General features: G+C 41.7%; 1 protein-coding gene across 3 annotated transcripts in view; it reads left to right on the plus strand.

Moving 5' to 3' along the window:
- Positions 1-24291, plus strand: part of CEP126 (centrosomal protein 126) — a 36633-nt gene that overhangs the window by 5251 nt on the left and 7091 nt on the right. Inside the window, exons 3-8 of one of the 3 annotated variants that reach the window (XM_056114988.1) lie at positions 2120-2265; positions 4934-5045; positions 12708-12906; positions 18126-20172; positions 22440-22552; positions 23289-23364. In XM_056114988.1, the coding sequence (XP_055970963.1) occupies positions 2120-2265; positions 4934-5045; positions 12708-12906; positions 18126-20172; positions 22440-22552; positions 23289-23364 (2693 nt within the window). Of the gene's footprint in view, positions 1-2119; positions 2266-4933; positions 5046-10078; positions 11198-12707; positions 12907-18125; positions 20173-22439; positions 22553-23288; positions 23365-24291 lie in introns of those variants that run through there. The other 2 variants (XM_056114989.1, XM_056114990.1) reach the window with 2 other exon arrangements.

Here is a 24291-nt window from a genome sequence, read left to right on the forward strand (position 1 = left end):
GCTTGGGGTGCCATGCGGTGATGGGGCTCAGATTTATGGCTGCTACCTGTCAGATCCAGGCTCTAGCCCTTCTAAGCTTTCTCTGCGGTCCCCTAAGTATTTTATATTTTTGTGATGCTTACCAATGAAGTTGTTTAAAAACTTTCTTTCATTGGTTGCCTATAAATAAAAATGTGATTTGTTTCTTAATAATGTGTAATCTAAGAATTTGTTAAATTCCCCAAATCTATTTTTCTTTACAATCTTATCATCCTCAAAGAGCAAAAAAGAATTTGACTTCTATCTTTTCACTTGCGTTTCATTTTATCTCGGACTCGCTGAACTCTCTAGGCCATAACTTGAGTGAGCCTCTTTGCTTTTCTACCTGATGCGGAAAGCACTCACTCTTTTTCTTTCTTTTTTTTTAATTTTAATTTAATTTAATTTTTAATTTTATTGAATCACTGTGAGACAGTTACAAGCTTTTATGTTTGGGTTACAATCACACAAAGATCAAACACTCATCCCTCCACCAGTGCACATTCCCCACCACCAATATCCCCGGTATACCCCCCCCTTCCCACCCTCCCTCTGCCTCCATGGCAGACAATATTCTCCATAATCTCTCTCTACTTTTGGGCATTATGCTTTGCAATACAGACCCTGAGAGGTTATCATGTTTGGCCCTTTATCTACTTTCTGCACACATCTCCCATCCCGACCGATTCCTCCAGCCATCATTTACTTAGTGATCCCTTCTCTATTCCAGCTGCCTTCTCCCCTTTGCTCATGAGGCAGGCTTCCAGCTATGGAGCAATCTACCTGTCCTGTGTATCTACTATCCTTAGGTGTCAGCCTCGTGTTACTTTGTTTTACACTCTACAAATGAGAAGCACTCACTCTTTCAACGTTATTGATGCCTTTGCATAGGAATTTTTGGCAGGTCACATTTTTATTAGATTGAGGATTTTTTTCCTGCAGTTTTTATCAGAAATGTCACTGAATAAATACTCTGCATCTATTTTGATGACAGAAAGTTGATACTTTTCTCTTTTATTTTGAATCAGATGCTGAATTGTACTGATTAGAAATGTTATATCACCCTTGCGTTCCAGAGATAACATATAACAGATGAATCATTCTTTATCTAATTTGTTCGCTTGCATTTGAATTTTTTAAAAAATATGTTTATAAAAAATTTTTTTAAAATCTTTTTACGCTTATGAAGAATATGGGTCAGTAACTTGTTGTGGTGCTTATTTGCACATTCCTGGTGATGTCATGCTACAGTTCTCAGGGGGCCACAAGGTACCAGGAATCAAAGCCGGGACTCCTGCATGCAAAGCATACACTCCGGCCCTTTATTCCAAGTCCCTGGTGGTTTAGGATTGTTTTGTAATGTCCTTGTCAGATTTTGACCTCAGGGTTTTGCTGGTCTTGTGAAATACTTTGGGGCTGGAGTGATAGCACAGAGGTAGGGCGTTTGCCTTGCACACAGCCAACATGGCTGACCTGAGTTCGATTCCTCCGCCCCTCTCGGAGAGCCTGGCAAGCTACTGAGAGTATCTCACCCGCAGGGCAAAGCCTGGCAAGCTCCAGTGATGTATTTAATATGACAAACACAGTAACAAGTCTCACAATGTTACTGGGCCCACTCGAGCAAATCGATGAACAACAGGAGGACAGTGACAGTGATGAAATATTTTGGGGAAGTAATACAGCAGGTAAAGGCACCAGGTGTGTGCCTTGCATATGCCTTCCAGGTTCCATCCTGGCAACACATGGGGCCTTGAGCACTGCCAGGAAGGATCCCCAAGTGCAAATCCAGGAGGAAGCTTTGAGCACCCCCGGGTGTGACCCCAAAACAAATGAACAAAACATGGTGGGGGAACTGTTATATTGTAGTTGTAGAAATATGTTCCAACTTTTAGTTGCAAGAAACCTATATGAGGTTTTGGAAATTACCACTTAGTATATTTAACTTCTGACCAGAGTAACTTCTTTTTCCATCAAAATGTTATTTCTGAGTAAATGAACTTATGAAATATCAAGATAATGCCTTGTTTTGGAAACTGTTTTCTGTGTTGAGATTTTAAAAATATACTGTCTAATTCTGTCACCTACATCATTTTAAATATAGAGCTTTTGAAGAGAAACGAAAAGAGCAAGAGGAAAGAGAACTCCAAATCAGAGAACAAATACTTCAACAAAGAAAACAAAAGTTTGAAGAAGTTACTGAAAAATTCCAGCGTGCTCATATTCCTCTTTCCCAGCGGAGGAGAACAGGTGCCTTAACTTCAAACATTATAAAAACAGAGTAAAAGTTACAGTCATGTTTGACTTGAGTAAACAATAAAATGGTAAATTAATAACCAAGTGAAAATCAAATTAAAAATATCAGTATGCTGGGGCCAGAGCAATAGTATAATGACCAGGGTGTTTGCCTTGCACCTGGCCAACCCAGATTTGATCCCCAGCATCCCAGATGGTTCCCTGAGCACTTCCAGGAGTGATACCTGAGCACAGAGCCAGGAATAAATTTGTGGCCCAAATTCCAAAATTAATTAAAATGTGTATATATATATATATCACATTGTTGTTGTTCATCAATTTACTCGAGCGGGCCCAGTAACATCTCCATTGGAGACTTTGTTGTTACTGTGTTTGGCATATCGAATACGTCACGGGTAGCTTGCCAGGCTCTGCCATGCGGGCAAGATATTCTCGGTAACTTGCCGGGCTCTCTGAGAGGGGTGGAGGAATCGAACTCGGGTCGGCCATGTTGGCCGCTTGTAAGGCAAGCGCCCTACCACTGTGCTATCGCTCCAGCCCATATATCTATCTATCTATCTATCTATCTATATATATATATATATATATACTGTAGCACTGTAACATTGTCCTCCCATTGTTCATTGATTTTCTCGAGCAGGCACCAGTAAGGTCTCCATTGTAAGACTTGTTATTGTGTTTGGCGCATATATAAATATATATATATATATATATATATACCTCTTTCAGTTATAGAATTTTAACCATATATAACATAGTAATTGATTTTTAGTAGTTCTATTTTATTTTTATAAAGTTGTTCACAATGATTTATTCAATATTCTAACACCAATCCCACCACCATTACACCTTCCACTGCCATTGTTTCCAATAGTAATTAATTTAAGTTAAATTTGGAGATTATTTGGTTTACCCTCTTAGTGAATCTTGAAAGTTCAGAGCTTCCTTCTACTTTATACTACCTTACAGTATTTTCTTTTTGAAATTAATTAACTTACTGAAAGAAATTTTGACATTTGTTTTTAATAAATTAGTATCCATCTGACATTTTATTCACATTGTTGCTAAATTGATGTTTAAGGAATTGCAAAATAAAAAAAAATAACATGTAACTCCTGGAATTGGTTAAATACTTAAATAATGACTATGATTAGTTCTCTGGTATTACGTCTACATAATTTTATACCTTAAATATTAGGGCAATTAACAATAGATGTCAAAGCTTTTTTTTTAAGTAGCCCCTTTATGTATTCAGTAACTTATGTTATATTTAGTCCTAGGTCAGGCTGAGATGCAGAGAATCTAAATTTAAGATCTCAAAACTTTTGTTTTGCTGATGAGAGTACTATAAACAATGTCAATACATCCAGTAGTTTCTACAGTATGTTCTATGGTAGCTGTTTTGTACTGTGAGAGTACAAAAAAAAGAACAGTACCTGTGTAGGAACATCAAGGATATGATCCCTGGGGAAATTACTGAATTTGGTTATTGAAAACAATGAATGTTTTGCCAAGAAAAGAGAAAATTAAGAATGATATACCAGGTAGAGGAACATGTATTTCAGTGACTTTATAGTATATGATTGGGGGAAGAGAAGATAAACTAATTTGAGACTAGAGAAGAATGTTGAAACCAGGGCTGGCAAGAGAGTACAGAGGGTGTGGCACTTGCCTTGCATACAGCCAACCTGGGTTCAATCTTTGATACCCTATAAGGTCCTCTGAGCCCCACCAGAAGTGATCCCTGAGCACAGTGCCAGAAGTAGGCCCTGAGGCCTGTGGCCCAAAAAGCCAAAGCCCAAAAATAAGTTGAAACAAATTATCAGGTAACTTTCTATGCCCTGCTAGGAATCTCCTCTGGCTCACTTCTTTTTTGGTAGGAGAGTACCAGTGGAATGCTCTAAGAAAGCGGATGCTTAATGGAAAGGGATTGACTTGAGGTTGTATAGCACAGTATGTGAGTATGTGGGTATGAAGGCTGATTCAGAGAAAATGACATCCTTTCTGCATGAATCAGTCTTGTCAGTTGTTAAATAGAGATTCAATTACCTCTGCCTCATAGACTAGTGAGGATTAAATGGTTCATGTTTATGAAGTGCTTAAAATGTTGTGTTGAATATTGGAGCCCTTGTAATGCTATAATGCAGTTCCACTTCAATTTCTTTTTAGTTATTTAATTTTTTTTTTTGCTTTTTGGGTCATAACCAGCAATGCTCAGGGGTTCCTCCAGGTTCTGCGCTCAGGAACTATTCCTGGTGGTGTTTGGGGGACCATGTGGTGTACCGGGGATTGAAGCCTAGTCGGCCACATGCAAGGCAAACGCCCTCTCTGCTGTACTATCACTCTGGCCCCTCACTTCAATTTCAAAACACTTAAGTTCCCTATAAATGTCAGTTGGCATTGTTAGTATCTTCCCATTTTCTTCATAAGAATAGTTATAATATTTTTTCAGGGATTTGTGAAACACTAAAATGTATCAGATATAGAGCACATGGACGTGTATGGTCAAATGAAGAATCTAGACATTTCTTAAGGTTATTGTAAAAGAAATTTTATAATAATTTTAAAGTAACATTTTATCATTGAACAATTCAATCACATGAAAATACAGTATTGAAGAGGAGGTCACTGTGTCCTGTTTGATTTCTTATTGCCCCTGTAGTTTTTCAAAGGTCAGTTCCTCCTTTAGAAGAGGCTCTCAAACAAATCCAGGATTCCAGTTCAAAATCAGAAGTAAACCTTTCCTCTTCCCACAGACCAACAATAAACTGGAGGTGAGTAATTTGTGATTATTATGGAGGAATCATTTATCTAGCTTTCTATTTGCTGAGTATGTACAACTATTTGGGCTGGAGCGATAGCACAGTGGTAGGGTGTTTGCCTTGCACGCAGCCAACATGGCTGACTCGAGTTCGATTCCTCTGCCCCTCTCGGAGAGCCCAGCAAGCTACCGAGAGTATCTCGCCCGCACGGCAGAGCCTGGCAAGCTCCCCGTGATGTATTCGATATGCCAAACACAGTAACAAGTCTCGTGATGGAGATGTTACTGGGCCCGCTCGAGCAAATCCATGAACAACGGGAGGACTGTGACTGTGACTGTGCAACTATTTATTACTCTTCAACTTTAAGTATTGTTTATTTTATTTTCACAGATTAAAGTGGAATGGAAAGCCATTCTACCAATATAAGACATTCTGATTTAATATCCTTGGAATTATAATGCTATCTTTGTTGAATAATTTTTTTAAAGAAACTATCATTAAGGGGCCAGACAGTATAGCAGCTAGGGTGCTTGCCTTTCACACAGCCAACCCAGGTTTAATCCCTGGCATCCCATCTAGTCCCCCAGGCACTGCCAAAGTAAGCCCTGATCACTGCCAGTATGGCCCAAAAAATTTAAAAAAAAAAGCTATATCAAAATCATTGTAAAATGCTGATACTAGTGTTCTGTTTCATTTTTACTGGAATAAAGAAAGGTGTGTGCTTATAGCCATAAACATCTAAATAAAAAGAGTGACTTTATGGTAGAACCGACTATTTCTTTACTGAGTATCTTTCCTAAATATCTTGAAAAGGCTGTAGTGTATCCTGGTTCCTTTCCAGGATAATCTGAACAGATCATCAACAAGCAGTAGGATGGGCTAATTGCAGGGTACCTTCTGACATCTTATATTTTCCATTTATTTATTCTAGATGTTTATTGAAACTGCTACATGCATAGCACTGTAAGGGGAAGGCAGTATGTGCTTAAGGAGGATATGTGAAGAGGTATAGTATTCTAAAAGACATCTCAAGTACATATTCTAAGAGAGAAGTAAAATTATGGTTCACAAATTTAGAAGAATGCCAAAGGGCTTTGCTGATAACATTTATTATTTATACAAAGACATCAGAGCTAAGGCTGTGGGTCAGAGGTAAAACTTGTGCTCTGCAAACATGACCCCTTCTCTAGATTTTATCCCTGAAAGTGCCTTAAGAAGGGGGGGGAAGGAACAAAGATAACTGCAGTTTGCAGCAGCAACACAAGAAATTACCATGGTCACACCATCGGTGAGTTTCCTCCCAGATACCTGAATTTCTTCAGTTCTTTTAACGCAGATGCAGTTTACAAGAGGGAGGGCATCTTTACCACTACACAGTTCAAATATTACTAAATATCCAGGGGAACAAACCTGGAAATGAACCCACAGCTGAACTCTTCCATAGAGAAACACAGAGTTTGTTAACCCTTTATTCACATGGATATCAATAAGATCACACAGACAGTGAAATATTAATAAGATTATACAAAGAAGATGGTCATGTGACTAAAAATTATCATATAAAGAACAAGCAAAGAAAGAAGAGTGATAAGTATGAGAGAAATAGGAAACCAGGAAAGCATGATATAGGAAACGAGGGAATTAAAGTCAGCCAAGACAGCGGTCAGTGTCTATTTTCGCTATCCTTAGGGCAGTTTATTGCCACAAGAAGCACAGTGAAGTGGGAGCTTGCAAGTGCCAGATATTAAGAACAAATGGAAGCTGAGGTAGGGAAGTCAATACAATTTTAGCATGCTTCTAGGGAAACTTGTCTGGAAAGGGAAAATGAAAGACTATTCAAGTGGCTTTTAGGGCTAGGTGTAAATTTTTATAGTAACATTGCATTATTATGTATTTCAGGTGTGTATCATTTAAAATGAAAAACTATTTATGCTGTATTAGTCACACTGAATGTCTAGTTCTATCCTTCACCATGCTCATGGGGAACTTGAAATGCTGAAAACTGCCAAACCTTGTAGCATAGCAATAACGTACATTTGGGGGTTGGTGGAGTTCATTTTTTTGTTGTGTTTTTCAGCCACACCCAGTGGTGTTCAGGGCTTGCTCCTGTCAGGGCTTGGGGGACCTTATGGGATGCTGGAGATCTATCCCAGCTCAGCCATATACACAGCAAGCACCTTCCCACTAGTCTTTCTCTGTCTCTCTGTCTCTGTCTCTCTCATTTTTGAGCCACACCTCTCTCTGTCTCTCTGTCTCTCTCTGTCTCTCTCTTTCTCTCTCTCATTTTTTAGCCGTGCCCAGCATCATTCAGGAGTTACTCCTGGCACTTCAGTGAAGGTTACTCCAAGAGGGCCTCAGGGCTCTGCAGTGCTGGGCCTCTCACTCAGGCTCCCACAGACAAAGCATGCACTCAGTTCCCAAGCTGCCCCTCCAGCCCAGCATGTGTATTTTTTGGGGGGTGGGGGGAAGGTTACACCCAGCAATGCTCAGGGGTTATTCCTGTCTCTGCACTCAGGAATTACTCCTGGCAGTGCTTGGGGGACCATATGGGATGCTGGGATTTGAACCCAGGTCGGCCACGTGCAAGGCAAATGCCCTACCCACTGTGCTATCACTCCAGCCCCCAGCATGTGTATTTTTGCATACAAATTTTGTTCACTCTTTAGCTTCTGTTTCTATGTATCAGTTATTTTTTGCATTACCATATTTTTCAGTTTTAAAAAAGAACTTGTACTGTGAGTGGAAAGATAATTTATTTTTGTTCAACCATGTATAATTTCTTGAAGTCTCAGAAGGAAAGTGTCAGAACACTTTTGATTTCCCCATAGCAAGCACACAGAATTACTTAACCAAATCTGTGCTAGCACCGTTAAAAAAACATGCTCTATCTTTGTATTAAGAGAAATTATATCACTCTAAAATAGGATTCATTGTTCTCATGTTGTAATTGTAATAACTATTATGGGTATGATTTTAATTCAGTGTGTGTTTGTGTGTGTGCGCGTGCGTATGCACACACACTACATTTATTTGGGAAAGGAAAGATGTATACAATATATGGAGTGAACACTTTTGTATATATTAAGAAGCTGGAATTCTCAGGGCCAGAAAAAAATGTCCAGGGGTTCAGGGTGCGTGCCTTCCAGGTAACCGACCCCAGTGTACCACATGGTCCCCTGAGAATTACCAGGGTCAACCCCCAGACACTGCTTGGCTCTCCTGGAAAATCCCTCCGGTTGGACAGCCACCCCAGCTGGCCTAAATCACCAGTAGCCCTGGGCACCACTTGGAAGGTCCAAAATTAAAACAGAAGAAAAAGTCAAACCTCTCCCTATTAGCAATAGTAAATAAAACATGTAAAAAAAAATATTTCATTAACTATCAATTGCTATATAATACAGTGTCTTAGAATATTAAAGATTAGTCTAATAGAAATGTTTACATGCACTACTTATTGCAAATATAATTAAGTTACAAATATTGATGACAAGTTGTCAAAAATTGGGGGGACAGGCGAAATAGTACAGGAGGCATAGCACTTGCCTCACATGAGGCCAACCCCAGTTTGATCCCCAGCACCATATATGTTCTCCTAAGCACAACCAGGAGTGAGCCCTGAATACCACCATGTGTGACCCTCCCAGCTCCCTCTCCCCAAATACATGTACTTTTCTCTGGGGCCAGAGAGATAGCTCAGTGGGCTAAGCCTCAGGCTTTGCATGCAGGATGCCTAGATTTGATCCATATCATGCATATGGTCCCCCGGCACCAGTAGCAGCCTCCAAGCACCAAGCTGGAAGTAACCCTGAGCATGGCCAAAAAACAAACAAACAAAACATAAAAAAAAATTAAGTCTAGGGAGCTCCCAAAGATGTGGAGGTAATTCGCACTCATAAAAACCATTGCACTGTGAGGAGCCAAAGAGCTGATACAAAGAGTTGTGCTTGCCTTGCACACAGCATTCAGGCACTGTCCATGTGGTCCCTGGGCCCAGCCAGGGGTGGCCCAAAGCAAAAATAAAATATATATATGGAAAAATATTGGTGGCAGATAAAAATAATCTAAGATATGGTAATGTGATCATCTAAAGGAGCAAATGCTTAAGACTCAAAGAAAATCAGAGAAAAAAATCATGCTCATGTGAAACTAGAAATTGTTTCAAGTACTAATGAGATAAAAACAGTGCGAGAGCCCAACAGGCTGAGCACATCTTCTGCACGCAGGAGGCCTCTGTTCAATCCCTATCACCCCAGGCTTCCCCAAGCACCACCAAAAGTGATCCTAAGCACAGGGCCAGGAGTAGCTCTTTGAATACTACTGGGTATGCCCCTCCCAAATAATAATAGAATGTAATGAAGACTAACATTAAAAGGGATCGGCTTTGGGGGCTGGAGCAATAGCACAGTGGGTAGGGCGTTTGCCTTGCATGTGGTTGACCCAGGTTAGATTCCCAGCATCCCATATGGTCCCCTAAGCACTGCCAGGAGTAATTCCTGAGTTCAGAGCCAGGAGTAACCCCTGTGCATTGCTGGGTATGACCCAAGAAGGGGAAAAAAAAGAATTGGCTTTCTGTTATAATCAGAACCATTTTAAAGAATAATTTTGGCCCACTGGTCTCCCATATTAGATTTGTGCCATTTCGAATTGTGCTGTTAGATACCTATCTCCAATAACCATGTTTGTTCCGTCAGTTCTCTACCACTGCAACTCTGCAAAATCTGACCAGAGTTGAATGGTGGTCTGTTTGACCTTCATTTACCCTTTTTGCCAAGACTTTAGATTATCTAGCCTATATTATCTCTAGCAGACTTCTAAGATGTGAGAATACTCATAAGAACAAGGAATGAGAAATGAACAGTATGTATACATAAGTTATGCACACATCTCAAGCCATGTGGGCAGATCCTGGTTCAGATCATGCATGTTCCCTAAAGACAAAAACCAAATTAATAGACACCCAAAGTCTCAAGGCAACCCAGGAGAACAGACAACATCTTAACAAGGCTCATTCTACCTACCTGTCAAATGCTTTTCCACCTGTGCAGATCCATCCCTGCCTGTCCGGCTGTCACCACACCTGATCCCTACCTACCCGAGCAGCTGCCTCCTTCCCGGGCCCCGCTGTTGTCCCACCATTCCCAGATTCTTCCCAGCTATCCAACTATCTCTCATCCCCGCCAGCCCCACACTCTGCCTGCGCAGCCATCTGTGCCCTTCACTCATCCAAAGACCTTCCTGTCAGCACCGTTCCTGTCAAGCCCCATCAAACATCTCCCTCGCCCTCCAGTCCCAGTGACTCCCCATTTTTCTAGCAATTTTCCTCGACTGCCAGCCCCAATTCTGTCTGGGCCTCCTGACCATATACCCCACCCACCCCGAAGTTCTTCAGTTGTCCCCGATCCTGACCCACAAGGCAAGTTATTTTACAAAACGTACAGGCCCAAATATTTCCTTCCAACACAGCGCTCTACCCCCACCCCTCTGATTCCCGCCCTAGTTCGACGTTCCCTTCCAGCCCGACTCCCCGTCTCCCCAGCCTCGATAGAAGCACGCCCAGTCTTGAAGTCTTCCTGTTTGTCCCGCCTTCCCCCTCACGCTTCCATTGCTCCATTGCCTGAAAAGCCTGCTGGCTTAGACCCCTTTGGGCCAGTGCAGCGACCCGGGGGACCGACCCCAACATTGTCAAGTCTGCCCCAAGCCTTCATAGATCAGTCGTCTTCCTCAGCTCCCTCCCACCCACCTCCCCATTGTTCCCCAGCCTCCTCTCTGTCTCCCTCTGCTACCTCCTCCTCCTCACCCTCTGTACAGTTTTCGTCTTCATCCAGTCTTTCCTCACCTTCATCTTCCTCTCCTGTTTCTCCCTCTTTGCTCCCGTCTCTCCCTCGTTCCCCCTCTCCAGTACATTCGTCTCCTCCATGTTTGCCTGCGACCTACTTAGGTTTTCCCTCTCCAGTTCCTCCTGGTTCTTCTTCCTTTCTGATCCCTTCTTCCTTTCCCCGCTTGCTACACTCTCCCTTTCTTTGCACCTCCCCGTCTTCGTTTATTCCTGTCCATCCCTTTAATCCCCCTCACTGGGGGGAAGAAAGTAGAGAAGAGAAGAGAAGCAAGTGGAGTAGAGAAGAAAGAAATAGAGAAGAAAAAGTTGAGAGACAACAACTTTAAAGGTAAATCAATTGAGCTTCTTAGATACTTTGTGGATATAGCAGTTGATTTGTCTGGGAATGATGAGTGGACGGGAAGGACTTCATCAGAACAGGAAGGCTTGAAAGGAAGAGAGAGAAGTTTGCTCTCTGTGTTCAGGAACTTGTGTTAAATGCTTTCTTGTTCTTCCTGAGCTCGGAGGTCATGAAAAAAGAGCCAGCAATGTAGTACTTGTAGGCCTTGACTATCCAGAGTGTCCAAATAAAGATATATATGGGTATTGGATATAGGTATATGTCACATGCCACGTGTTTCCCTCCAAAACTTTTTACCCTCATTGGATTGGATAACTAAATTCAAAAGAATTGGAAACAATCGCCTTTGGCATTCACATTTCTGGCCCCAATGAAACAGCAGTCAGATCTTTGATACACCTCATCTTCATCTCAGCTCCTGCCAAATCTACCTTTGTTCTTTTGGTTTTTCACGGTGTACATAAATGGAAAAACTAACATTTTGAAATTTCAAAGGGTGCAAAATTTCAAAGAAAAATAGGGCTAGAGAGATATGTTCATTGTGCCGAATGAAGCCCATGTTTCGCATGCAAGAGCCCCAGGTGAATCCTAATACTGCATGGTCCCCTGGTCACCAACAAGAGTGACCCCTAAGAAGAGAGCCAGGAGTAGCCCCTAAGCACTGCTGGTATGCGTACCCCACTCCCCACGGAACAAAAGATGCTCAATCCTCAGAGAAGGTGATGTCACACCCACTAATGTGTAGGTAGTTGGTGGCCCTTTGGACACAAAAGGAAACTGCATTAAAGGTGCCCTGCTGTGACATGAAAATCAGGCTAATACTTGTGATACAGTTGGAAATACAGATGTGTATATCTCCTCCAGAGAGTGAGGGCCAAGTTCCCAAACCAAGTAAAGTAAGGTGGAATTCCTAACGTGCACTTTCCATCCTTTCTGCCCGCCCATATCCTCAAACTCTGTTAGGGTTACACCAGCCATGACACTAACTCAGAACTAAGGGTAATGCTGTACAGATAGGAGAGTTCTCAGAGACGAGGGTCAGCCCTCCATATCGACAGTATTTCCTTGTACTTTATCCCAAGAGGCAGAGGAATGGAGTCTAATGAAGTGAATAGCGGGATGCTTGTCCAGGTAGGTGGAGTGCTTCATCATCACCAGAATACCACAGTCGAGTGATGTGGAGGTGGGTTTGGGCTTCGTCCTGCAGTGCTCAGGGCTTCTTCCCGGCCTGCTCAGAGTCACTCCTATCAGTGTCGGGGGTTCCATGCAGTGCCTGGGGTCCAACCAAAGTCGGCCATGTGCAAGGCAAGCGCTTCTCGGCCCCCACACCATGTTATTTCTCTATTACTTGGCCCTAAACTCCCACTCCATGTATCTCTCCAATATCCTTATATGTGATTATCTGGACATAAATATGTTACATGGATGTGTCACTCATGTGTGCAAAGAAAGAAGACTGTTGGAACGTACTAAATCTTTTTTTATATGCGGTTCACAGAGCTTTAGATAATGCCTTGCCTTCAACCTTGTTCAAAAACGATGACAAACAGCAGAAACCTCTCTTACCAGACTTCGGCTGTGGTAAAGAAATGAAGGAAAACAGCAGGGAAAACTTGGCTGCGAATAAGTGTTTGTTCCAACTGAAATTGGAGGAAACTCAGAAACTTCTAGAAGATCAGCACCTAAGCAGTTTGCAAGTATGATATTTTAATATATTTTAATTTTGTCACGTTTTTTCAGAGTTCTCCACTACAGATATTTTGTCGTTAGTGAAAGACAGTGTTGATCAATCAGCACAAATTCATCACATATGCTAGAGAAATTTTTTAATGTTGTCCTTTTACTTATTCTTCTATTTCTTTATTCTTTTTCTGTCATTTATAAAAAGCATGCTTTATAAATGGTAGTTTCTGACAGACATGAAAGCTGTATCATGATTAGATATTTAGTATAAAACAATCCCACAATTACAATGCATGTGACCTTTAGATGATTAATGAAAATATGTCACATTTGTAAGAAAAGGTGTTACTATTCTCTCTCTAGCAGGATTTATCCCCTCCTGCCACCCCAAAATGACTATTTTCATTGATTTCCTGAAATATTCATGTTCTTTATTTTTAATGAGTAATTGTACTTATTTATGAGATTTTTTTAATAGTATGACATAAAGAGTTAAATTTTCAAACTTGGCACTAGACAGCTCAAAGGCATGGAGCTTATGCCTTGTCTTGCTGGAAGTCGGATTTCCTTCTCCCCAGCTTCCCTGAGTGTAGCCCTGGTGGATACCACCCCCACCACCAAAAGCAGACTCAAAAATCAAAGCAGGAGAGTACTTCTGTAGCGATGGAAGTACCTTCTTGCCCTACACTGCTGTAGTTAGTTTTGAATCCAATATATAAGACAATTTTAATAGGCAATTTCTAGTAAAGGATTTAATCTCGAGAAAGAGGGGAAAATGAGGCAAAACCTATAATCACAGTAGGCTGTTTACCTGGGCTTATTCTTATGACGATCACGATCACAACCACCCTGTTGTTCATCGATTGCCTCGAGCAGGTGCCAGTAATGTCTTCTTCGTCCGAGCCCTGAGATTTCTTTTTTTTAAAGTGCCATATTCAAGGCTTTTTCAGGGTTAGGAGAATGAGACCCATCATTGTTACTGGTATTTGGCATATTGGGTATACCACGGGGAGTTTGCCAGACTCTGCCGTGTGGGCAGGTTACATTTGGTAGCCTGCCAGTTTGTCCAAAGTAGGAATGAGATGATAAGATGTCGCGCAGCCGCTGACATCCGGGAGCTGAGTGTGATAATCTCTGGATCCTGGCCGTTGTTGGAGTTACACGGCAGTTGGTGGGTGTAACTGTCTAGTTATTCTTATGACAGGCTACAAAAATATCCATAGAGGGGCTGGAGTGATAGTACAGCAAGTAAAGCATTTGCCTTGCACGTGGCCGACCTGGGTTTGATTCCCAGCATCCCATATGGTCCCCTGAGCACCACCAGGAATAATTCCTGAGTGCAGAGCCAGGAGTAACCCCTGTGCATCTCCGGGTGTGACCCAAAAAGCAAAAAAAAAAAAAAAAAGAAAGAAAGAAAGAAAGAAAATTCATAGATAATTCAACTGCCCATCAAAATATTTTACCATTGTATGTGCTGGAGCATATAAGGACCTTGCCTTGCACAGGACCATCCTGGGTTCAATCCCCCAGCACCCAAAATTTTCTGCTGAGCTCCACCAGAAATTATCCCTGGCCACAGAGCCAGAAGTAAGATATAGCCCCAAACTCTTTGCCCAGCTTCTCAAAAAAAGGGACCATGCAGGAACCTATGACTTATGCAGTACTTTCTATATTGCTTGATATGGTGGTTATGGGTGATGCATTAGCCTTAAACAATACAATTTAAGTTAGTGCATTTAAGTGTATCCTCAATAAAGATGGTTTCAAAATTGAAACATGTCTGAAGCCCTAGATTTAATTCCTGGCATTATAAACCAAAAAGCTAAAACTCAAATTACATTAAATCTGGTATATTTTGTCTCAGTAATTTGCAAGCAAAATTTGAAGCCAGTCATTATGTTTCAGTGACTAATGATGAGAAAAAAAAACTGTAGGGAAACAAAGTCTAATATAATTCTAAGATGCTGAACAGCTTTTGTGACTCTTAGGAATATAATGCCATCATAGAATTTTTCAAACAAATCCTGGAACTTTGATTTAGATCTCAAAAGACCTTCTAACCTAGATTCCTGTGTCTCGTTAGATGTACTCTCAAAGGAAGTTCTCTAAGGCCTCATTTCCGTATCAACATCAATTAAAATAGCTCGGTCCAAAGGTGACATAGAGGAGTCATGCTTTATTTTTTTTTTTCTAATTAGGTTGAGTATCACCTTATGGGGAGATAAAGCAAGGGTGAAGCACATGACTGAGTTTGATCCCCTGCACCACATGACCACGCCCCAGCATCAAACAAACATCATATGTAACCCTGGAGAGCCCTCAAGCACTCAGGGTATGACCTGCTGAGGCCGGAGCACTGCAGGAGCCAAGTACTATCACGCCTTGGGCCTTAGCGATAAACCGGCCCCAAAGAGGCTGCAGGGGTCTGGGGAGCCTACACTTTGTCGAGCTGGGAGTTTGCTTTCTCCGACCCCACCCTTCCTGGGGCTAGTTTTGGTGGGTACCACCCCCACTGCCAAAATATTCAGGCCACAGTGCTGAAGAATACCATACACAGCAGGTAAAAGTGATACCAAACTTATAAATTGTAAAGTAAAGTAAAGGCCCTCCCGTTGATCATCGATTTGCTCGAGCGGGCCCAGTAACGTCTCCATTGGAGACTTTGTTGTTACTGTGTTTGGCATATCGAATACATCACGGGTGGCTTGCCAGGCCCTGCCGTGCGGGCGAGATACTCTCGGTAGCTTGCCGGGCTCTCCAAGAGGGGCGGAGGAATCGAACTCGGGTCGGCCATGTTGGCTGCGTGCAAGGCAAACGCCCTACCGCTGTGCTATCGCTCTGGCCAAATTTTCTGACAGTAATATATCAAACATGAATTATAGAAAATAAAATATTTCTATTCTATAACTACTGCTTTCCTTGGTTTATTGGTTTATTGTCAGGTGGGGGGTAGGGGCGGGAGGGGAGTGAGAGAAATAATGTTTACCAGAATGCTTTTCTAAAATGAGTTGAGGGGCTGGAGCGATAGCACAGCGGGTAGGGTGTTTGCCTTGTATGCGGCCGACCTGGGTTTGATCCCCGGCATCCCATATGGTCCCCTGAGCACTGCCAGGAGTAATTCCTGAGTGCAAAGCCAGGAGTAACCCCTGAGCATTGCTGGGTGTGACCCAAAAAGGAAAAAATAAAATAAAATAAAAAAGAGTTGAAAAAAAAAAACCTTTTGCATGGGTGGAGGTGGGCCACTCTTACAAGTACTTGGGGACTATTCCTGGCTCTGTGCTAGGTAGGGATCACACCTGGAGGGCTTCAGGAAACACCTGTGGTGTTAGAGGTCAAACTGAGGTCAGCCATGCGCCAGTCTTAACCATGTGCTAGCTCTTCAGCCAAATTTGTGAACAATCTTAAGAGACACAACTTCTTTCCTTTGGGCCCATTTAACCTTTAAATATGTCATATAAATTATAGTATTTCTGAATTTCTTTCTATATATGTGATACAGATAATACATTATAAGTATATGAGAAATTTGAAGCATTTAAAACTATGTCTGTCTTTGAAGTCATCATGAAATTTTATGAAAGACTGATTAATTCCATGGAATTTCAGTGAAATGTGATATCAGTGCTTATGGAAATTATTACTGTGTTAACCCTCAAAATACAAAGAGCCATAAAATTAGTACATCACAGCACTAATCCTACATTCGAATTTCATGGGAAATTTGAAAATAGTAAGATTGATACATGAATTCTATCACGATCACAATCACGATTATCCTGTTGTTCGTCAAATGCCTCAAGCAGGCCCCAGTAACGTCTCCTTCGTCCTAGCCCTGAGATTTTAAGAAGTGCCATGTTCAAGGCTCTTTCAGGGTTAGAAGAATGAGACCCATCATTGTTACTGGTATTTGGCATATTAGGTATGCCACAGGAAGTTTGCCAGACTCTGCCATGTGGGCAGGTAACATTCGGTAATCTGCCAGATTGTCCAAAGTAAGAATGAGATAATAAGATGTCGCACGTGGGTGCATGCTCCTGGGAGCTGGGTTTTATAGTCTCTGGATCTTGGCCATTGATGGGATTACACGGAGCTGGGGGTCAGATGGTGGGTGTGATCCCTGCCTATTGGAAGATGGAGGATCTGGGTGGAGGATGCTCAGCCCCGATCCGGGCAGGCTTGGAGATCTCAGCCCCGGGACCCGCATGCCTTTGTTCCACTGCCGGTACCTTCATGTGTGTAGAGAGTGGTCTCAGCATGGTGGTGGCTGGTTTTGGAGGTCTTCGGCTGCCAGAGCTCTGTTCAGGGTGGGGAGGGAAACTATCCAAGTTGTAAATCAGGAGAACCAGGACATAAATGGTTTTCACAAAGCTCCTTATCTAAGGAGGGCGGAAGGCTCTAGAGCATTGGCCGGGGAGATAGCTCAGAGGGCCACTGTGCAGAGTCCATGTGCTTTGATTTTAGGGGGCCTGGCTCAGACTCTGGCCCCTGAGGCCTCTGGGAACAGTCCCTGAATACTGCTAGGTATCACCCAAAAATTACTTTTAAAAAAAAAAGGGAAGGAAACTCACCTTTACATCACAAAACTCCAGACGCCTCATTAAAGTCCACTGAAGCTTTTTGAGGGGAAACAAAATAAATAAACAAACATCAGTAAGTAGCTTTTCCAGAAATTCACACCTGTTATAAACCCTTAAGACGGTCCATCTGAATGGAAAAGAAAGAAAAAATGTTTGAAGCTGTGACTATGACAAGAATAATTAGTAGTGACTTTTGCATAGCAATTAAGCCTTCTATAGGTTGTTCTTTTTTACTCAAAGACTAGTCCAGGAATGTGAAATATTTCTATACCTATGCTATTTTTGGGCATTGTGACAGGGAATTGGGCCCAGTAACACTGATGTGTTGAAACATTAAAATTTTGTCATTAAGATGTTCTAAGTGAGGAACAAGGTGATAGCATAGGGGCCCAGAGGCACAGTGTGATCTACCCCAGTTCCATCCCTGGCACCACATGGCACCCCTGTGTATTTCCAGGTATGGCCCAGGTGGTTTCAGGGCGCCTCTATTGAGGTAACTCCAGTGGTCTCTTTAATTCTGCACAGTAGGGCTTAGCACTAATCTGCCTATCCCAGTTGACGGGGTATCCCCAGTCGTGCTAGAACCCCTGAGCCCTGCATGGGGGTACCCCAAAATCACTTTTTAAGCTATCTAATCACTTTCCCTTATTTTCCAGAAATTTTGTCATGAAGTTAATCAGATAACAAATTCTGAAACCCTCTCAAGTGTGGACAGTCTTGAGGCTGGGGACCATGAAGAACCATTCTTCTTACTGCATAAGGAACCATCCTCAGTCCTGAAGAATTCTGGTTCTCCAGATCCAGCTAACCTGCAATCAACTCATCTAAGGTGCTTTCAAAATAAACTGTCATTCTCAAAAGCACAGCATATAAATAATTGGCTTATAAATTTAGATGATCCAAGTATTCAAAATGACAAACCTTTCTCAGATGTTTCAAGTCAACCTAATGTTCTGTCTTCATATGAAAGTTTTAACAGTAAAGGAAAAAATCTGTTGGCTCCAAATGAAAGTATAGATAGAGCCACAAATGCTGCTGAGAGCTCAGTAAGCTTTGTGTGTAGTCAACCCGGTTGTGTGCAGGATGACAAGAAAAGAACCTGTGAAACAAGCAACGTGAAGACAGCTGGCCCCTCATCTGGAGCATTCAAACTGGAGAAACCGATAGTTACCAAGAGCCCCAACCTTAAACTCAAAAAAGCCTGGACCGCTACAGATTCTCCCAAGGAAAAGACTGCACTTTCAGATCAAGGGAAATATTCTGAACTAACTGAAGAAGACAGAATTCCTTCACTTGTACCTGCAGCAATGCCTTTCGTTTTGCCATTGGATAGACAATCAGCTAGACCATTACCAAAGAAAAGTGGACACACACAAGAAACAAACACAGGGCAGTGTTCTTTTAAATTAGGGGAATTAAAAGATATTAAAGAGGGAAAAAAATATTTTAATTGCTATAAGCAAGAGTTGCCTTTATTTTCAGATATTTTTCAAGCTACCTGCATACCTCACAACTCTGATTCAAAAGATGAACAGAAAATAGCTGGAAAATTTTCATCTAATGTAATTTCTAATTATGACTCAGTTGGTCAGCACAAGAAAATTAAATACAGCATTCATGAAAGCAGTGGTATGAAATTTATTAAAAGTATTTTAAAGAAAGAATCTAAGTATGAACATGATTATTTTAAGGCACTGGTTTTAAACCAAGGCTTTAAGTTAGGAAATAAAAAAGCAGCAGCTATTAGAGATAGTATTGAATTAACAAAAGAAAAAGGGAAAAGTATAGAAATTCCAAGGATCATTAAAAAACTTAGATGGTTTGATGACCCTGGAAGTACAGGGAAAAAAATTGAAGGTAACAATTCACTAAAGAACAAAATAGATTCATCTCAAGTGTATTCTCAGCCATTCTATACTGAAACTGTCAGTGATTCTGCTGCCAACATAATTCATGTTCCTGCTTGCACTGATATAAAAAAACCGAAGGATGATTCTGTCTCTGAAAATGTCACCAGTTCAGAAGGATTTGGAACAGATCAGTTGCCTTTGAAACATTTTTTTCCTTCAGGTTATAACTTTGCTAAACAGTACTGGCCAGCCCCAGAAAAAAAGGAAAGTAAACACCCTGGTCAGAACAGTGATTCTAGAACTCAGAAAGCTGTCCTGCAGAGAGCTGGAGCCAAAGTCCTCAGGAGAACAAGGTCTGCAAAAGCCCAGCCAGGCTTCCTGCGTACGAACAGAAAAGGCATTATCATTCGACCACAGTCTGCAAGCAAAGCCAACACATTTTCACAAGCTCAGAGTAAACTAATTATACCTCATCCTCCTCCTCAGCCTCCATCAAATATTAGAAGTGGTAAAAAATTACAAGTGTCTCAGTGTCAATCAAGAATGCCTGAAGATTCTGAAGCCATCCTTGCACAAAACTGTTGTAACCCAAAACACGTGCTTCCTGCAGAACACGAGTTGAGCCAGTGGAATCAGGCAAGTGGCTTCGCTTTCTCAGATGTTGGATCTGATTCACTTACTGCGACGCCGTCTCTGTCCTGTTGTTCTAACTGCCAAACGTCAGCACCAAGAGTTCACCTCAGTGGCACCCAGAAAGGGACCCACAGAAGTTCTGATTATGAAGAAGGCCAAGAGACTGGTAACGTGTGGAAAAGACAGCATAATATTTTAGGTCAAAGGGGGAAAGCTGCTGGTAAGTTTAAATTTATATGTTTCTGTAGATAAAACGAGAACTTAAACTTGTGAGGAATTTGTCTAAGGCATGCCTCATTAGGTATTAATGGTTTGTAGGAATAATATATTTAATACTATATTGGCAGAGCCTGACAAGCTCCCCGTGGCATATTTGATATGCCAAAAACCGTAAAAACAAGTCTCACGGTGGAGACGTTAATTGGTGCCCACTCAAGCAAATCGATGAACTACAGGAGGACAGTGCTACAGTGCTACTTTAATACTATAACTCTGCCTAACTGGTTGTTGAATTTTGAAAAGAATAATCCAACCCAACTGAAAGGAGATACTCTTGCCGGCCTCCACATATTTCATGACCTTTTTGTTGTCTTGAAAGAAGAACAAAGAATAGGTTCTGTTAATTATATCATTCTGTTATCCCATTGGGCTGGAGCGATAGCACAGTGGATAGCATGTTTGCCTTGCACGCAGCCGACCTGGCCGACCCAAGTTCAATTCCTCCGCCCCACTCGGAAAGCCCAACAAGCTACCGAGAGTATCTCGCCTCCATGGCCAAGCCTGGCAAACTCTCCGTGACATATTCGATATGCCAAAAACAGTAAACAACAAGTCTCACAATGGAGATGTTACTGGGCCCACTCGAGCAAATCAATGAACAACGGAAGGACAGTGACAGTGACAGTTATCCCATTATTAGAGTCAAGAAATTTTTTGTCAGAATAGGACAGTGGAAAAAATACTGGTTATTCTAAATAGGTGAATAAATGTGATCATAATACTTTACTTTTCAAATATTTTTGTTGAAAGGCTGTAAGCCTCACCCTTCCATTCCCTTTCTGAAAGAATGGTAGCTCAACCTTCATCTGGTATGTGGGTTAGTTTTTACATGTAGAAAAAAAGTATAAAATTGCTTTTGAGCATTTTTGAAAGTTAATTGTCCATACAATACCATTTCCTTGGTAGTTGGCTCACTTCTTATCAAGTTAGCTCCTTCCTCTGAGGGAACAGATTAAACATCTTAAATTTCCCAAGCAGTAGGAGTCAGTTTCAGGTTGAGAAATAAAACTTGCGGGGAGAGTAAGCAGAAGCACTGCCCCACTTGTTAACTTTGGGGGGACCGCGTCCTGCAGTTGTGCTTAGAAGAGAGGAAGAGACCTCTCAGCTGTCCTCACAGTCTAGAGCAGCTTCTCAGATTCTGTCGGGCCGTGACCCCTGTCCAGCCTGCTTCCCTCAGTGGCCCCTTGTCCTGCCGGTTGGGAGTCTTTATTGTGCCCTTCCAGTCACGCAGTTTGCACAGCGGTCCCTTAGTATGTGCTGGAGGCCCCCAGCTGAGGGATACGCCTCTAAAGGAGCTACACTATTGATGTTTAAATCTGGTTTAAACCCATTCTAACGCGATTCGAGGACCTGGGAGAGAGAGTAAGATAGCAGGTCACATGTCAGACACGCGTGAAGCTGAGTTCCATCCCCAGCACCCCATGGTGCCAAAATTGCCAGTTAGAGCGCCAAAATGGCAGGAATATCAGGGCTGCACCACTGGCCCAGCACCACCAGAGTGCTAAATACAGTTAGCTAATGCTATTTAATTAGTCACTACTAATTAAGTCAATTGGGGACAAAGATGCTGAACAATAGAAAATACCAAACACTGTCTGGAATGCAGGTGAAGTCAGATAAAAAGACATGGATGAGTTAGGTCTTATATATATTCCCAAATGGGAAATTGGTTTGTGACTAAGAATAAATGAATTATATAGTGAAGAAACAAAAATTCGGCAATAAGCATAAACCTCGGCTTGTTCTTTGAGCCCGTGTTCTCCCTTGAACACATATTGCCCTTACTTTGCTCTGTGACTCTTTGCTTGCTTGTGTTTTCCACTCTGGAGAAGCCTGTGCTTTCTCTTGGATATGTTTCTCTCATTCTCTCCCTTGAATCTTTCTAAATAAGTTTCTTTGAATAGAAACTATCTTGCTTCACTAAACACACACACACACACACACACACACACACACACACACACACACACGATGTGTGCTGTATTCAGCCCCCAGCATTTCAAAAAGAAGTTTTATAATGAAAAAAAAAAACTCTCAGAAGAGAAATTTTGTTAATTTCATTATTGTAACTGAATCATTACACAGTATATAAGAGAAGATCAATTAAGGTTTGTTGACCTAAATAATGAAAGCAACTTACATGTTTGCACTAATATATGTGTACTCAGCTTGTATAAATTTTTATGTTATGCTGGATTTTTTTTTAAGAGTCCCCTGTTAGCAGAAGAAAACAAATGACTGAGAATAAGGGGAGGGTTCCTTCCGAGCAGAAACAACAGAACCCTGACTCCGTAGGACAGAAGTTCCATGGACAAATAAATGTAAGTACAGTGTTGGCAAAAGGATTCAACAGTGAAAATGGCTTGGAAACAAAGAATGTCCCTAAAGGACTGTTCCTGCTGTAAGCCGCACACCATAACATAAATATAATTTTTTTTTTAAAAAAAGGATGCATTTGTGTGTGTTTTACTGGTTTTGGAGGCCACACTCAGTGATGCTTTGGGATCATCTGGTGCCAGGAATTAAAGCTGGAGTTCCCGCATGCAAAGCCTGTGTTCTGTCCCTTTTACTCATCTCTTTGGCCCAGAAGAAAGCCCTTAAATCAGCCTCTGGGCCTGGAGAGATAGCACAAGGGTTAAAGCACTTGTCTTGCTGGTGGCCAGCCCTGTTCAGTCCCCTGCACCATGGATGGCCTCCTGAGAATTGCCAGTAGTCCCTGAGCACTGTCTGGTGTGGCCCAAAACCAAAATGTAAGGTCTTTGATTACCTTCCCTTTAGTTAGTGCTTTTGATTGTGACTATTTGAAGTCACCCAACTATTGTCCTCTTCAAATATCCAAAGCAATACTATAATCTGAAAACTTTTCAGAATCTGCAAACTATTTTAAATATTATGAAAAGATCTTGTTCCTGTGGTTCTTGATATATACACTAGTAAAAGGAAAATGAGTGAGCAATGATCGCCAAAAGGACACATGGAAATTCCATTTTTTTTAACAGTGCATATGGTGAATTTCAAATATGGACTACATTCTCATTTAATATTCTTATTTTTCAGAATTTTGGACAAACTATCCAGCTAAGTTCAAGTGGGCCACAGCAAACTACAAGGGGAACTTCTCATGTTGAACAAGGTATGTTTGAATTTAGAAAGTCCTCTGATGACTCTTCTAAGCGGTTATTTTCCTTATACTTACTTTTCACCAAAATTTCTATTTTCCATGTCTGCTAAATCACCTGGAGGGGACTTGAACTCTTCTCACCTGCATATTTAGGTTGTTGGTTGTTGTTGGGTTGTTGGCAGTTTTCTTCATCCTACATAGTAATATATTGACCATCTTTCTACATCAGTATTCTCTCCCAACTCTTCAGTTTCTCACTAAGATATACTCCCAGATTTTAAATATAGAGCTGATATTTCTGGGTGACTATTGGGTAATTGTCACCCGGTAGATATGTGGTGAATGAAGCTGTGTACTAACGGATACTTGATCCCAGGAAGAAAACACTGCTGTGGCTTCTCAGATATTCCTGAAGCATTTCTCTGAAGAGGATCATCATTCAAACTCCCTAATGGTGGTGGATCAGGGAGACGTGGCACAGGGGTCAAGGCACTCTCCTTGCAGGCAGCCAAGCCTGATCCAAGCCCTGGCACTGTGTATGGCCACCCCAGCACCCTCAAGAGTAGCCCCTGAGCAGCAGTGGGCATGACCCAACACCCTCCCCCAATTCTGTTGGTGATGTATGCCATTTGAGATAGAACCACTTCTTATATAAAACGCAAAGAAATAGTATTTTGTCAGTTTTGATTTGTGCCCCTGTCTTTGAGCAGGGACAGGGAGGGTCCATCCTGGCAGTGCTCAGGGCTTACTCCTGGCTCTGCACTCAGAGATCACTCCTGTGGGTTCTCAGGAGACCATTTGTGGTACCTCGCATTGAATCCTTTTGGCTATTTTCAAGGCAAGCGCTCTACCCACTGCACTATTTCTCAGGCCCTTAGGTTGCATTTTTATAGAAGTCATAATTTTTATTTTCTCATTCATTACATGATTATAACAATT

Source organism: Sorex fumeus, unplaced genomic scaffold, assembly GCF_029834395.1.
Source record: "Sorex fumeus unplaced genomic scaffold, SorFum_2.1 ptg000028l, whole genome shotgun sequence".
NCBI lineage: Eukaryota > Metazoa > Chordata > Mammalia > Eulipotyphla > Soricidae > Sorex > Sorex fumeus.